A 14566-nucleotide genomic window follows, 5' to 3' on the forward strand; every position below is an offset into this window, starting at 1 on the left:
GCCTCCCGGGTTCACGCCATTCTCCTGCCTCAGCCTCCTGAGTAGCTGGGACTACAGGTGCCTGCCACCGCGCCCGGCTAATTTTTTGTATTTTTAGTAGAGACGGGGTTTCACTGTGGTCTCCATCTCCTGACCTTGTGATCCTCCTGCCTCAGCCTCCCAAAGTGCTGGGATTACAGGTGTGAGCCACCACGCCCCGCCGATTGTGAGGTTTTTTAAAATTTATTTTGAGATGGAGTCTCGCTGTCACCCAGGCTGGAGAGCAGTGGTACAGTCTTGACTCACTGCAGCCTCCGCCTCCCGTGTTCTAGCAATTTCCCTGCCTGAGCCTCCTGAGTAGCTGGGATTACAGGCTTGTTATACCACGGCTGGCTACGTTTTTGTATTTTTTTTTTTTTTTTGAGACTGAGTCTCGCTCTGTCGCCCAGGCTGGAGTGCAGTGGCGCGATCTCGGCTCACTGCAAGCTTTGCCTCCCAGGTTCACACCATTCTCCTGCCTCAGCCTCCTGAGTAGCTGGGACTACAGGTGCCCACCACCACGCCCGGCTAATTTTTTTGTATTTTTAGTAGATACGGGGTTTCACCATGTTAGCCAGGATGGTCTCGATCTCCTGACCTCGTGATTTGCCCGCCTCAGCCTCCCAAAGTGCTGGGGTTACAGGCGTGAGCCACTGTGCCCAGCAATTTTTTGTGTTTTTTAAGTAGAGATGGAGTTTCACCATGTTGGCCAGGCTGGTCTTGAACTCTTAACCTCAGGTGATCCCACCTGCCTCAGACTCTCGAAGTGCTGGGATTATAGGCGTGGGCCACCACACTTGGGTAGATGAGTTTTTAAGAAAAGTAGTTTATATTTTATTTATTTATTATTTAATAATTTATTTATTTTCGAGATGGAGTCTTGCTCTTTCCAGATGGAGTCACCCAGGCTAGAGTGCAATGGCAGGATATTGGCTCACTGCAACCTCTCCATCTCGGGTTCAAGTGATTCTCCTGCCTCAGCCTCCCGAGTAGCTGGGATTACAGGTGTGCGCCGCCACGTATGGCTAATTTTTGTGTTTTTAGTAGAGATGCGGTTTCACCATGTTGGCCAGGCTGGTCTTGAACTCTGGACCTCAGGTGATCCGCCTGCCTTGGCCCCCCAAAGTGCTGGGATTACAGGCATGAGCCACTGTGCCCGGTTGTACTTAATGTATTTTAAAAATTCTTTCCTTAGAGGAAAGATTAACAAGGTAGACAGGAAAAAGTGAAGGCAATTCTTGTGTTTGAAATTTCTTTGGGAAATAAAACAGACTTTCTTCAGTTTATTACATTTACAAAATATGTTTTGCTTCCCCCTTTCTTTAATTTAATGTTTATAATGTGAATTCTGTTGGAAAAATTCTGCTTGTCGTTTTATATTTCTAGGTGTCTTTGGAGATGGGGAAAATCTTAGTGGAAGGTGTGGGTGAAGTTCAGGAGTATGTGGATATCTGTGACTATGCTGTTGGTTTATCACGGATGATTGGAGGACCTATCTTGCCTTCTGAAAGTAAGCAATGAAATTGGTTGAGCTGAGTTTTGTACTCTGATATACAGAGCTCCAAAAAAAAAAAAAAAAAAAAAAAAAAGTACTCTGGCTATGGACTGTGCAAAAGAGAAATTTCTTTTTTTTTTTTTTTTTTGAGACGGAGTCTTGCTCTGTCGCCCAGGCTGGAGTGCAGTGGCACCATCTCGGCTCACTGCAAGCTCCGCCTCCCAGGTCCACGCCATTCTCCTGCCTGAGCCTCCCGAGTAGCTGGGACCACAGGCACCCGCCACCACGCCCGGCTAATGTTTTTGTATTTTTAGTAGAGACAGGGTTTCACCATGTTAGCCAGGATGGTCTCGATCTCCTGACCTCATGATCCGCCCGCCTCAACCTCCCAAAATGCTGGGATTACAGGCGTGAGCCCCCGCGCCCGGCCATAAGAGAAATTTAAAGTGACATAAATAGGTGAAAATATCCTCAATCTTTCAAAGAAATGTAAATTAAAATATGAAAATGTTAGATCAAGAACGTTTTTGTTTTAAAGATAAAACTTAATGTTGGCAAGTGCATGGTTAGACACTTTTAACTCATCTGTAAAATGATTTGGAAATATGCCCAAAGAGCTGTAACTTTAAAGAGCCCAGTTTTAAGAATCTAAGTAAATAATCTGAAATGAGACAGAAGTTATGTGTAAAGAAGTTCATTGTGGCATCAATTAAAAACATTAGAAATGACCTAAATGTCGAATCATAAGGGGAAAAAATCTAAGTCAATTTTAGTAGACTATTAGCATGTACTAAAAATAATGTTTGTGAAGGTTGTCTTCCCCTGACCCACACGTTTACAGGAAGGTTTTATTTACTTGTTTTTAAATTATACTAATGTTAATTTTTTTTGAAGAGGTGATAGATTCATATCAGAAAATTAGAAAGCAATAAAAGGGTAAAGGATAAAAAGTTTCCCTCCTACCCCTGTGGCTAAGCCATAGTACACCATGGAAGTAGTGAATGCTTTCAATTTCTTGTGTGTCCTTTTTATATTTGTAGGATCTTGCTGTGTTCTTCAGGCTGGTCTCAAACTTCTGGCCTCAAGTGATCCTGCCCTTCAGCCTCTCCAGTAGTTGGGATTATAGGCGTAAGCCACCCTGCTAGGCCCTTGTGTATCTTTTTTAGAGCTTGTACAGCCAAATATATAGCAAACTATGCATTCTTGTTTTTTTTTTTTTTTTTTTGAGACTGACTCTCGCTCTGTCGCCCAGGCTGGAGTGCAGTGGCGTGATCTCGGCTCACTGCAACCTCCGCTTCCCAGGTTCAAGCGATTTTCTGCCTCAGCCTCCCGAGTAGCTGGGATTACAGGCATGCACCACCACACCCAGCTAATTTTTATATTTTTGGTAGAGGTGGGGTTTCACCGTCTTGACCAGGCTGGTCTTGAACTCCTTACCTCATGATCCACATGACTCGGCCTCCCAAAGTGCTGGGATTACAGGCGTGAGCCACTGTGCCCGCCCGCAAACTATACATTCTGTTTTATACTTTTATATTCAATAATATATCTTGGAAATTGTTTTTTTGTTTTCTTTTTTTGAGACAAGATTTTACTGTCTTGCCCAGGCCAGAATGTAGTGGCACGATCACAGTTCATTGCAGCCTTAACAACCCCGGGATCAGGCCATCCTCCCACCTCAGCCTCCTGAGTGGCTGGGACTATAGGTGCACGCCACCATACCTGACTTTTTTTTTTTTTTTTTTTTTTGTAGAGGTGAGATTTGGCAATGTTGCCCAGGCTGGTCTCGAACTCCAGGGTTCAGGTGATCGGCCTGTCTCAGCCTCCCAAAGTGTTAGGATTATAGGTGTGAACCACTGTATCAGGCTGGAAATTGTTTTCATGTTAGTCTATTAAGGGGCTTCCTTCATCTGTGTCTGCTGCTGTCTATTCTGATATAAAGAGACCATAATTTATTTAGTCAGCTCCCAAATGATGTATATGTAGGGTTGTTTTCAGTGTTTTGCTATTACAAGCTGTTCTGTAAGAACCAATCTTATACTCTGAGGTTTTAACAATGAAGATAATAAGATGACAGCAAGAGTAAGAAAAAAAAAACTGGACATGGTGGCTCACACCTGTAATCCCAGCACTTTGGGAGGCCGAGGCGGGCAGATCACCTGAGGTCAGGAGTTAGAGACCATCCTGGCCAACACGGAGAAACCCTGTCTCTACTAAAAATACAAAATTAGCCAGGTATGGTGGCGCATGCCTGTAATCCTGGCTACTATGGAGGCTGAGGCAGGAGAATCACTTGAACCTGGGAGGTGGAGGTTACCGTGAGCCAAGATCGTGCCATTGCACTCCAGCCTGGGCAACAAGAGCGAAACTCCATCTCAAAAAAAAAACAAAAAAACAAAAAAAAACGCGGTTAAGAGTTTATGCGATTTGTGATGTTTGCAATGTGGATGGAGCAAAACAGGTGACTGTCTGTATTGGCAATGCTGGGATAGAAATGTATGCTAAAGTGGTAGCAGTGGTTATCTCTGTGGCAGAATTATTAGTAGTGGATTTTCTTCTATTTTTCTATATTTTCTAAATTTCCATGATGGTTATTAGGTTACATTTATAATCAGGAAATAAACATTTTTAAAAAAATCATATTTTTCTCTTTTTCTCCAGATATTAAGTAAATTCCCTTCTTGTAGAAAGAGTTGGGGGAGTCTTTTTAATATACAGTTAATGTCCTTAATTAGATATCTAGCAATGATTCCCGTTATCCAATATTAATTTTATGTCATTGAACACTTTCAGGAGTTTTTTTCCAGCTAAAAAAAGTTAATAACAATGCGGTGACTCACGCCTGTAATCCCAGCACTTTGGGAGGCAGAAGTGGGTGGATCTCTTGAGGTCGGGAGTTCAAGACCAGCCTGACCAACATGGAGAAACCCCATCTCTAATAAAAATACAGATAAGCTGGGCGTGGTGGCACATACCTGTAATCCCAGTTACTTGAGAGACTGAGGCAGGAGAATCGCTTGAACCTGGGAGGTGGAGGTTGCAGTGAGCCAAAATCACGCCATTGCTCTCCAACCTGGGCAACAGGAGGAAAACTCCGTTTCAAAAAAAGGTTAATAAACCTCCAATTTGGGGACATGTACATGTGCAAGCAGGTAACTCCTTTGATTTATACCTACTATGATGCCTGCCTCACAATTAAAACATTTCTCAGTTGCTTGTACATTTTTGTTTGTTTATTTGAGATAGGATCTCTGTCACCCAGGCTGGAGTGCAGTGGTGTGATTATGACCCCTTGCAGCCTGGACCTCCTGGACTCAAGCAATCTTTCCACCTCAGCCTCCTGAGTAGCTGAGATTACAGGCACACGCCACCAAGCCCAGCTAATTTTTAAATTTTTCTTGTTGAGACGAGGTCACACTATGTTGCCTAGGCTGGTCTAGAACTCCTTGGCTGGAATAATCCTCCTGCCTTGGCCACCCAAAGTGTTGGGATTATAGGCATGAGCCACTACACCTAGCCTACACTTTTTTTTTTGGTTTTTTTTTTTTTAAGTAGTTTACTCATCTATGTAGAAGCTTTGGGGTAACTTTGGCTTTATTAATTCAATAAATACTTACGGAGCATCTATCAGGTGCCGGATAATCTACTAGGTGATACTCAATCTATAAGGCATAGTCCCTGTCCTCAAGGGATTTATAAGCTTATAAATTTTACCTTACAGTGGGAGATAAATAAACAGGTAATTATATCCAGCATACTCCATCATGGTAAGTAATATGAGGGAGTAGACGGTAGGATGGTGGGCACGTAGCTGGGAGCCCCTAACCCAGCCTCGTGAGTGCAGTCGGGGAAGGCCTCCAAGAGAAGGTCAGCCAAGGTAAGGTCCCAAATGGGACAAAGAGGAGAAGGAGTGGAGTGCTGGAAGTTGTTTTAAAGAAGGAAGACGCCTGTGTGAAAGCTGGGCGAGTCTGGCTTATTTGGGGGGATTGCATTGCTTCAGCACAGCTGCAGGGTACAGTGGTAGGGCAGGTGGACTGGAAAGAGAACCTTGGGAAGGGATGTTTTCTGACAAGGAGACTGGACTTTATTCTGAGAATAGCTACAGTAGGTATCCAAACTCCAGAGGGTTATAAGCAAGGGGGTGACATCAGGGCAGAGATGGGAGGGCAGGAGAGGAGGAGAGCCCTACCAGGCAGAGGCTGTGCCAGCACTTCATCTCTAGGGATTAAGGTGCCTAGATTAAGGAGGGCCCAGGAGTGAGGTGCTGCATCTGGTATGGTCCCCCATCCTAGCTAGCAGTATGAGTGTGGCCAGAAAGACTGATGGCTGGGACAGCCGCCTTTCCAGTTGATCTGTGGTTTTAACCAGGAGTTGTGAACCCTTGTATTCCTGTGGTATGGTTCTATACTGTTCCAGCTGCCTTTAATTAAAATAAACACCTTGAGGGATAATGGGTGACTTTAAAGTTTGTATTTAAAATACAATATTTTTGTTTGTATTTTCTTTTTCTTTTCTTTCTTTTTTTTTTTTTTGGAGATAGCGTCTTACTCTGTTGTCCAAGCTGGAGTGCAGTGGTGCAATCACAGGTCACTTCAGCCTCAACCTCCTGGGCTTAAGCAGTTCTCCCACCTCAGCCTCCCAAGTAGCTGGGACTACAGGCATATACCAATCATACCTAACTAATTTTTAATTTTTTTTTGTGGAGACAGGGGTCTTGCCATGTTCATCCAAGTTTCAAACTGAGCTCAAGTGATTCTCCTGTCCCAGCATCCCAAAGTGCTGGAGATTACAGGCATGAGCCACTGTTAAGCTTATTTGTATTTTTAGTTTTCTTATAGTGAATGTAAAGATATGCATAATTCATTTTATTTATTTATTTATTTATTTATTGAGATGGAGTCTCCCTCTGTTGTCCAGGCTGGAGTGCAATCGCAGGATCTCAGCTCACTGCAACCTCTGCCTCCCGGGTTCAAGCGATTCTCCTGCCTCAGCCTCCTGAGTAGCTGGGATTACAGGCACGTGCCACCACACCCGGCTAATTTTTGTATTTTTAGTAGAGACAGGGTTTTACCATGTTGGTCAGGCTGGTCTCGAACTCCTGACCTCATGATCCGCCCGCCTCTGCCTCCCCAAGTGCTGGGATTACAGGCGTAAGCCACCGCGCCTGGCCTGCATAATTCATTTATTCAACATATATATAATTATTAGAACTCCCCCGTCCCATCTTCCACCAATAAATGAGCCATCTTGTCTCGAATTCAGAGATATTGGCCCAGGGATTCATCAGGTAACATAAAGAATATGGGAGGCCAGTTGTGGTGGCTCACTCCTGTAATCCCAGCACTTTGGGAGGCCAAGGTGGACAGGTCACTTGAGGTCAGGAGTTTGAGACCAGCCTGGGCAACATGGTGAAACTCCTTCTCTACTAAAAATACAACAATTAGCTGGGCATGGTGGTGTGTGCCTGTAATCCCAGCTACTCAGGAGTCTGGGGCTCGAGAATTTCTGGAACTTGGGAGGTGCAGGTTGCAGTGAGCTGAGATTGCGCCGCTTCACTCCAGCCTGAGTGACAGAGTGAGACTGACTCAAAACCAAACAAAACAAAGAACGTGGGCCTAAGTCCCTGTGCCCTGGTCATGTTCTGCCCTTTGTGTTCATACCACCTAGGGCAGCCATCATCTCTAGAAAGTGTCCTTGTCTCCCAGGTGCACTGATACTGCTCTGATCTATGCAGAGTCCTATGAAGATCAGAGGCATAATGAATATCATTATGATTTACAAGGTAGTATAGTAATAACCACTTTTGTTGTACATTAGTTAATGTACCAATATCCCACGGCTGTGTAGCAATATCCCACTATAAGGCACCTGAAATCTTCTCCGGTCTGCTATACATTTGTTCTTATTAACTTGATGGGCATTAAATTAACTTGCTTCAGCATGTTGCTTCCTTTTCCTGTTCTCAGGACCTGGCCATGCGCTGATTGAGCAGTGGAATCCTGTAGGCCTGGTTGGAATCATCACGGCATTCAATTTCCCCGTGGCAGTGTATGGCTGGAACAATGCCATTGCCATGATCTGTGGAAATGTCTGCCTCTGGTAAGACCTGCTCACTTTCCTCTCTAGTAGTGAGTGATAAAAATAGCATTTCTAGATACTACTGCCTCAGCCTCTTGAGTAACTGGGATTATAAGTGTGTGTCGCTACACCTGGCTTCATCAATAACACTTTATTTTATCTTTTTTTGAGATGGAGTTTCACTCTTGTTGCCCAGGCTAGAGCGCAATGGTGTGAACTCAGCTCACTGCAACCTCCGCCTCCCAGGTTCAAGCAATTCTCCTGCCTCAGCCTTCCAAGTAGCTGGGATTACAGACATGTGCCACCACACCCAGCTAATTTTTTGTATTTTTAGTAGAGATGGGGTTTCACCATGTTGGCCAGGCTAGTTTTGAACTCCTGACCTTAGGTGACCCACCTGCCTCAGCTCCCAAAGTGTTGGGATTACAGGTGTGAGCCATTGCACCTGGCTAGTAAAACTTTGATAGTAAACTCCCAAGTAATTCTGAGGCACTTGGTCAGTGTTCTCATTTAGGTCTTAAATTTTTCAACTTACAAAATATTTGATAGTAAAAATGTCTGTATATTATAGATGGCAAATAGTTACTTGTTTTTTGCTTTTGTGTTCAGTGGAAGAAATTAAATGAGAAAAATCAGGACAATTGTTTTTGGCTCATTTTGCTTACGTCTGTTCCACTAGTTATTAATTTAGTTTAAATGTGTGGTACTCAGTTGAATCTATTCAAAAACTATAAAATAGGACATATTTGGGAGGACTAATAATTTGCACCATGTGGTGAAGCAAACTCATGTTTTCCAACATTCTAATCCAAAAAGGCTCATTGTGTAGTTTTCCTCGGCTCTCTGAGTTTTCCAAGGAAAGTTTAGTTAATGCAGCACGTTGGTAGATTTCTGCTTCACTCATTTCCCATAATTGGCTGAGGTTAATGTAATGATTCCTGCGATTAGTGCAGCAAGCTGATTCAGAATTGCTCGGTGCCATTTTTGTGTTCATGAAAGTTTTGTTGTTCCTTAGGTCTCAAAGACACCCAGCTAAAGGACAGATTTCTATTTCAGTTACTAGACTCATTTGTCAGTTGTCTGATTGGACAGAGCGTTTTCTCACACTTTTGCGTCTGTTTGATAATAAAAGGTATTTATGGTTTCTGTCAATAAGTTTTTCTTTTTCTTTTTTTGTTTTAACCTTCTTAAGGAAAGGAGCTCCAACCACTTCCCTCATTAGTGTGGCTGTCACAAAGTAAGTACGTGTGGCTTTCTTTTTCCTGGGTATGGAATGATATCGAAAGGGTGATTAATAGCCATGACTTTTTAATCTGATATCAAAGAGTCACATAGCATGGAATTTGGATAACCTCTTTCTCCTTTGCTTGTAATATTATTTTTATATACAGAGTGCTTTCAGTGCCATGTCATTTAATTTAACTCTTTGGAAACATGCCAGATATTGACATATTGATTGAACACTTGCAGACATTATTTTGTCACTTGGAAAATAAAAGCATCTTCAGTGGAAAGGAAATTTTTGCAATTTAGGAGCTATATTTTCTCACTATTCAACAAGTTAATGGTTTTGAGAATAGATTTCTATACAGTTAATACTTACATTGCTTTTGCTTAAGAGAGTGTTAACAAAATTGATTATTATACTAATCTGCTGATTCATCTAACACTGAAATGTATTGCATCTTTTGGTTAAACAATTATTAGTGTTTTACTTGTATTTGAGAACTTGGGAGCTCTGATTAAGTCATAAAAGCAATGTGACTGATGTATCATTCTGGAATTTGGAGGATGTATAGAGTTAGGGTGCCTTCTCATGTAGGATTAGGATGTACCTTTGATGTTCCATTGCTTGCCTGGTCTGCATTCTGATTTCAGAATTATTAGTAGAGAAATTGGGGTGGAGTCTGTGGGCAAGAGGGTTCTTCATATTAGAAGATTATTATTATTATTATTATTTTTGAGATGGAGTCTCACTTTGTCACCCAGGCTGGAGCTCACTGGCACAATCTCAGCTCACGGCAACCTCCTACTCCCTGGTTCAAGTGATTCTTCTGCCTCAGCCTCCCAAGTAGCTGGGATTACAGGCATGTGCCACCACGCCTAGCTAATTTTTATATTTTTAGTAGAGATGGGGTTTCACCATGTTGACCAGGATGGTCTCGATCTCCTGACCTCGTGATCCACCTGCCTCAGCTTCCCAAAGTGCTGGGATTACAGGCATGAGCCACTGCGCCCAGCCTAGACAATTATTTAGAATAGTGGCTTAGGAATTGGAAAGTGGTGGGCTGGAAAAGAGCAAGGGTAATTGTTTTAATTTTTATTTTTTATTTTTTTTTGAGACAGAGTCTTTGTTGCCCGGGCTGGAGTGCAGTGGGGCCATCTCAGCTCACTGTAGTTTCTGCTTCCTGGGTTCAAGAGATTCTCATGCTTCAGCCTCCTGAGTAGCTGGGATTACAGGTGTGGGTCACCATGCCAGGCTAATTTTTTTTTTTAAGAGAGAGTCTCGCTCTGTCGCCCAGGCTGGAGTGCAGTGGCACAATCTTGGCTGACTCCAACCTCTGCCTCCAAGGTTCAAGCGATTCTCCTGCCTCAACCTCCCAGGTAGCTGGGATTACAGGTGCATGCCACCATGATTGGCTCATTTTTTTTTTTTTTTTTTTTTTTGAGACAGAGTCTTGCTCTGTTGCCAGGCTGGAGTGCAGTGGCGTGATCTCTCGGCCCACTGAAACCTCCGCTTCCTGGGTTCAAGCGGTTCCCCTGCCTCAGCCTCCTGAGTGGTTGGGGCTACAGGCATGTGCTACCACGCCTGGCTAATTTTTTGTATTTTAGTAGAGATGGGGTTTTACCATGTTGACCAGGATGGTCTCAATCTCCTGACCTCGTGATCTGCCCGCCTCAGCCTCCCAAAGTGCTGGGATTACAGGCGTGAGCTACCGTGCCCGGCTAGCTAATTTTCATATTTTTAGTAGACATGGGGTTTCACCATGTTGTCCAGGCTGGTCTTGAACTCCTGGCCTCAAGTCATCTTCCTGCCTCGGCCTCCCAAAGTGCTGGGATTACAGGCATGAACCCCTGCCCGTGGCCTAAAAATAAAACAAACAAACAAAAAACCAGCAGAATAATTAATGTGGAAGTAGTGAACTAACAATTGTTACGAAGTAGTTGGTTAAAATTTTGTCCATTTTGATACCGGTTTTGCTTTAAGCTTTTTTTTTGTTTTAAAGAGTTGAAGAATTTGAAATGTTCGTGTGAGAGTTTATGTGCGGGTTGATAGTTTTCAAAGCATTGAAAATGTGATTTGCTTTTGTAATGGAAGATAGTAAGTCAGATGATGCTAAATTTTGCTGGAATTAACTAAGGGTGATGCAGTGCCACAAGGAGGTCTTCTTAAGTTCAACTAAATTTTCAGATTCCTAAGATGACCACAGGCCACATATGGTTCTTCTGTGTATTCAGAAGGATAGAGTGCGGGAGCATAGCTTGTCAGGAGGGTGGCATCAGGTATTCCTCTTCAATCAGTGTTCTTGTCATAGTCACGTAGGTACAAGGAAGTGAGAGCCACATTGGAGAGGTGTGGGGTTTACCCTGGCTTAAAGCCTAATGCCCCACAGAAACAAAAATCTCTTGTAACAATCGTAGCTTTCAGGGGCCACAGGGACATGCAGTTACAAGTGTCACTGCACTCAGGAAAGGCCAAAAAGCATGGCATTCCCATTAATAGCTCATAGATAGTTATCCCAGTTCAGATGGAAGTGACCAGGCAAGGGGTCATGTTTACCGTAAGCCGGGTTGTCTAAGAAACACTGACGACACTCTGACACTTTCCAGGTCACAAGGAGAACAGAGCTAGAGTTCAACTTAAAGTTAGAGTCTCATCTTAGGGGTAGGGGTTTGTTAACCTTTACCCATAGGCACAAAACAAAAGCCTTGCCCTTAAAGAAAGTACAGTCTACTTGTGCAGACAATATAGACACCCGAAATCCCTGGAAAGAATTGTACATCCTGAAACCTGGTCTTGGACATGAGAGCTGGAGTTCATGATCCTTGATTGGATCCTGGATTGGAAGGAAGAAAGAAAACAGCTATAAAGCGTATTTTAGGGGAACTTAGGTGTGATAATGGTACCTTTTCTATGAAAGTGAGTATGGGATTTGGGTCTTTTTGAAGTTTAAACAAATTGGAAAGTAGCCAGTAAGTTAAGATGATTGATGAAGATAACCTTTGCTCTATTGGTCCTCTGGAAACGCAAAATGAATGGAATCCTTTTTCAGAGAAACCAGAATTATTTTAGCCATTTTTTTTTTTTAATAACTCAAAATCAGATTTAAGTAGCATTTAAATGTATTTCTCATTTTAACAAGAGAAAAACCTCTGCTTGTCCACAATTCTGTAGCCTGCAGCGCGCTGATATTTTCTGACTGACATGGTTTGGTGGGAACTAGCCCCAAGCTCTTTCAGGGTTCTGCAGGGTGGCCCCAGCTCCTTCTTTTGTGTCTGTGGCATTTACTTTAGGTTTTGAGGATCCCGTCCTCTTCCCCAATTTGTGCTTTACAACTTCTCTAACTCTGCTTTGCAGAGGTGTGTTTAAATCTCTTATTTGCTGGTGGGGACCACCTCTAATTTCCTTCATCGTTCTAGGTCTTATTCCTTTTTATTTTCCTTTGTAATCACATTTTAATAGATTTGTGTAAGACCAAAATAAATAAATTAAATAAATAAATAAATGGCCCAGTGATCAGTCTGCTGTCTTGAACCAGATGTGTCCTCATAGTTTGGTAGAAAATTCTTGAAAACAATGACAATTTGAGCTACTTAAACAATGCTTTGTGTCTTCTATTTATGTTCTATGTTCTTTTCTTCTTCTCAAGATTCTTTTTTTTTTTTTGAGATAGAGTCTTGCTCTGTCTCCCAGGCTGGAGTGCAGTGGCACAATCTCAGCTCGCTGCAACCTCTGCCTTTCAGGTTCAAGCGATTCTCCTGCCTCAGCCTCCTGAGTTGGTGGGATTACAGGCTCCCACCATCACTCCTGGCTAATTTTTATATTTTTAGTAGAGATGGGGTTTCACCATGTTGGCCAGGCTGGTCTTGAACTCCTGACCTCAAGTGATCCACCAGCCTCGGCCTCCCAAAGTGCTGGGATTACAGGCATGAGCCACCACACCTGGCCTCAAGATTCTTTTAGGACAAAAAAAAAAAAAAAAAAATTCTGCTAATAGTTTTTTGAAAATGGCATTTTCAATATGTGAGGAGAAATCCAGGTCTGAATGTTTGAGGGCAGAGTCTGGTATAAGAGTGTTCTTAATGTTAGAAGGCCATTTAGGAACAGTGACTTAGAAATTGAAAAGTGGGCTGAAAAAGCAAGAGAGTAGTATATTTGAGGGATGGGAGAGAAAGTTGAAAAAAGGAGAGTCAAGTGGTTGCAATTTATTCCTTGTTTTTAAAAAAATGACTTCAGAAATTAAATTATTGCCTCAATAATTGCTTTTTCCTTTCTAGGATAATAGCCAAGGTTCTGGAGGACAACAAGCTGCCTGGTGCGATTTGTTCCTTGACTTGTGGTGGAGCAGATATTGGGTAGGTTATTAGGCTGAGAGCATCCTCTGTTGAAGGACCCCAGGTTCACCAACTAGAATCATCGTTACTAGAATAATGAACTCACTTTTAACTAAGGAGTTGAGAATGGTTTTTGAAATCATTATTATTATGGAGTTTGTTGGGTTCTTATTGTATTAATGCCTAACCTCTATTGGAGGATGAATAAGAATCGTCTTTTTAATTGCCCAGAGGTACTGTTTCTAAGGTGTTTATATCCTGAAATAACAAACTGCTGTAATGGGGGGCAGCCTGTGACTTCCTGACACTTGGTTTGTCAAGGTGTTTACTTACAAAGAAAGCTATGAAATTGTAGTCTGGGGTCTCACTGCCTGCCGAGAACCTAGCCTATTGTCTGAGTTTCTCAGCTGACCGAAAAAGGAAACCCTGGGAACACAGCCTCTTTTTAGTAAAATTGTTTTTTCTTTTTAAATTGCCATATAATTCACAATTTGTATACCATAAAATCCTCTCTTTTAAAGTGTACAATATAGTGGTTTTAAAAATATTCAGGCTATTGTACAACTATCACCACTATCTTTTTCCAGAACATTTTGATGAGCCCAGAAAGTAATCCCATACCCGTTGGCAGTCTCTTCCCATTCCCCCTGCTCTCATGCCCTGACAGCCACTAAAGAATTTTCTCTCTATGGATTTGCCTATTTGAGACATTTTGTATAAATGTAGTTATATAATATGTGGCCTTTTGTGTCTTGCTGCTTTTACTTGGCATGATACTAAGATGACGTGGACTATAATTGTGCTGAACTGGGATAAAAGCTGAGGTTCTTATCAGCTTAGACTTTGATTAGGTGAGTTTTCCAGGAGTCAAGTCTTACAACCCATACTGGTGTGGCTAAAGTGTTAGTTTCCTCGCCTTCCCACACTTTTAATATACCGTTGTACTTACTGGGCAATCTCAAAAAGGAGCAATAAGTTACTCTGTTTTTCATATTAATGAGAAAATTTTACAAAATACAACTCCCACATGTACAATGCAGAGTGAAATATTATCTAAGTGTCATTTAAAACATGAGTCGGCCTTTGACTTCTTGCATTCTGGGTATCTAGTGCTTGTGTTGGCCTTGCAATAGCTCAGATAATTATGGTGGTATATGCAAGAGCATGTTAAGCAGCAGCCACTTTGAGTATTAGTGCTCATGCTTGCTAGGTTGAACCTCGGAAGACTGACCTAGGTAACTGAGCCAAGCCGTACAGCCCTACATTAGACTGATGCTATGGCTGCCCCGCTTGGCTAACACTGGACCTTTTGTAGCACTGAACTAGGAACAGAGAGGTTCAAATCAGTAATGTCTGATTTGCATTCCTTAGAAGCAACTGGAAATCCTAGCATAGCCTTTGTAAGTCAACTTCCGTGAG

The 14566-nt window shown here is 42.5% G+C and overlaps 1 protein-coding gene across 2 annotated transcripts in view; it reads left to right on the plus strand.

Annotated features, from left to right (window-relative positions):
* The window catches only part of ALDH7A1 (aldehyde dehydrogenase 7 family member A1), a 52244-nt gene that overhangs the window by 12856 nt on the left and 24822 nt on the right, over window positions 1-14566 (plus strand). For both annotated transcript variants that reach the window (XM_050794535.1, XM_050794537.1), the window contains 4 exons: window positions 1405-1528; window positions 7480-7612; window positions 8784-8828; window positions 13091-13168. In XM_050794535.1, the coding sequence (XP_050650492.1) occupies window positions 1405-1528; window positions 7480-7612; window positions 8784-8828; window positions 13091-13168 (380 nt within the window). The remainder of the gene's footprint in view (window positions 1-1404; window positions 1529-7479; window positions 7613-8783; window positions 8829-13090; window positions 13169-14566) is intronic.

The sequence above is a fragment of the Macaca thibetana genome, chromosome 6, assembly GCF_024542745.1.
Source record: "Macaca thibetana thibetana isolate TM-01 chromosome 6, ASM2454274v1, whole genome shotgun sequence".
Classification (NCBI taxonomy): Eukaryota; Metazoa; Chordata; class Mammalia; order Primates; family Cercopithecidae; genus Macaca; species Macaca thibetana.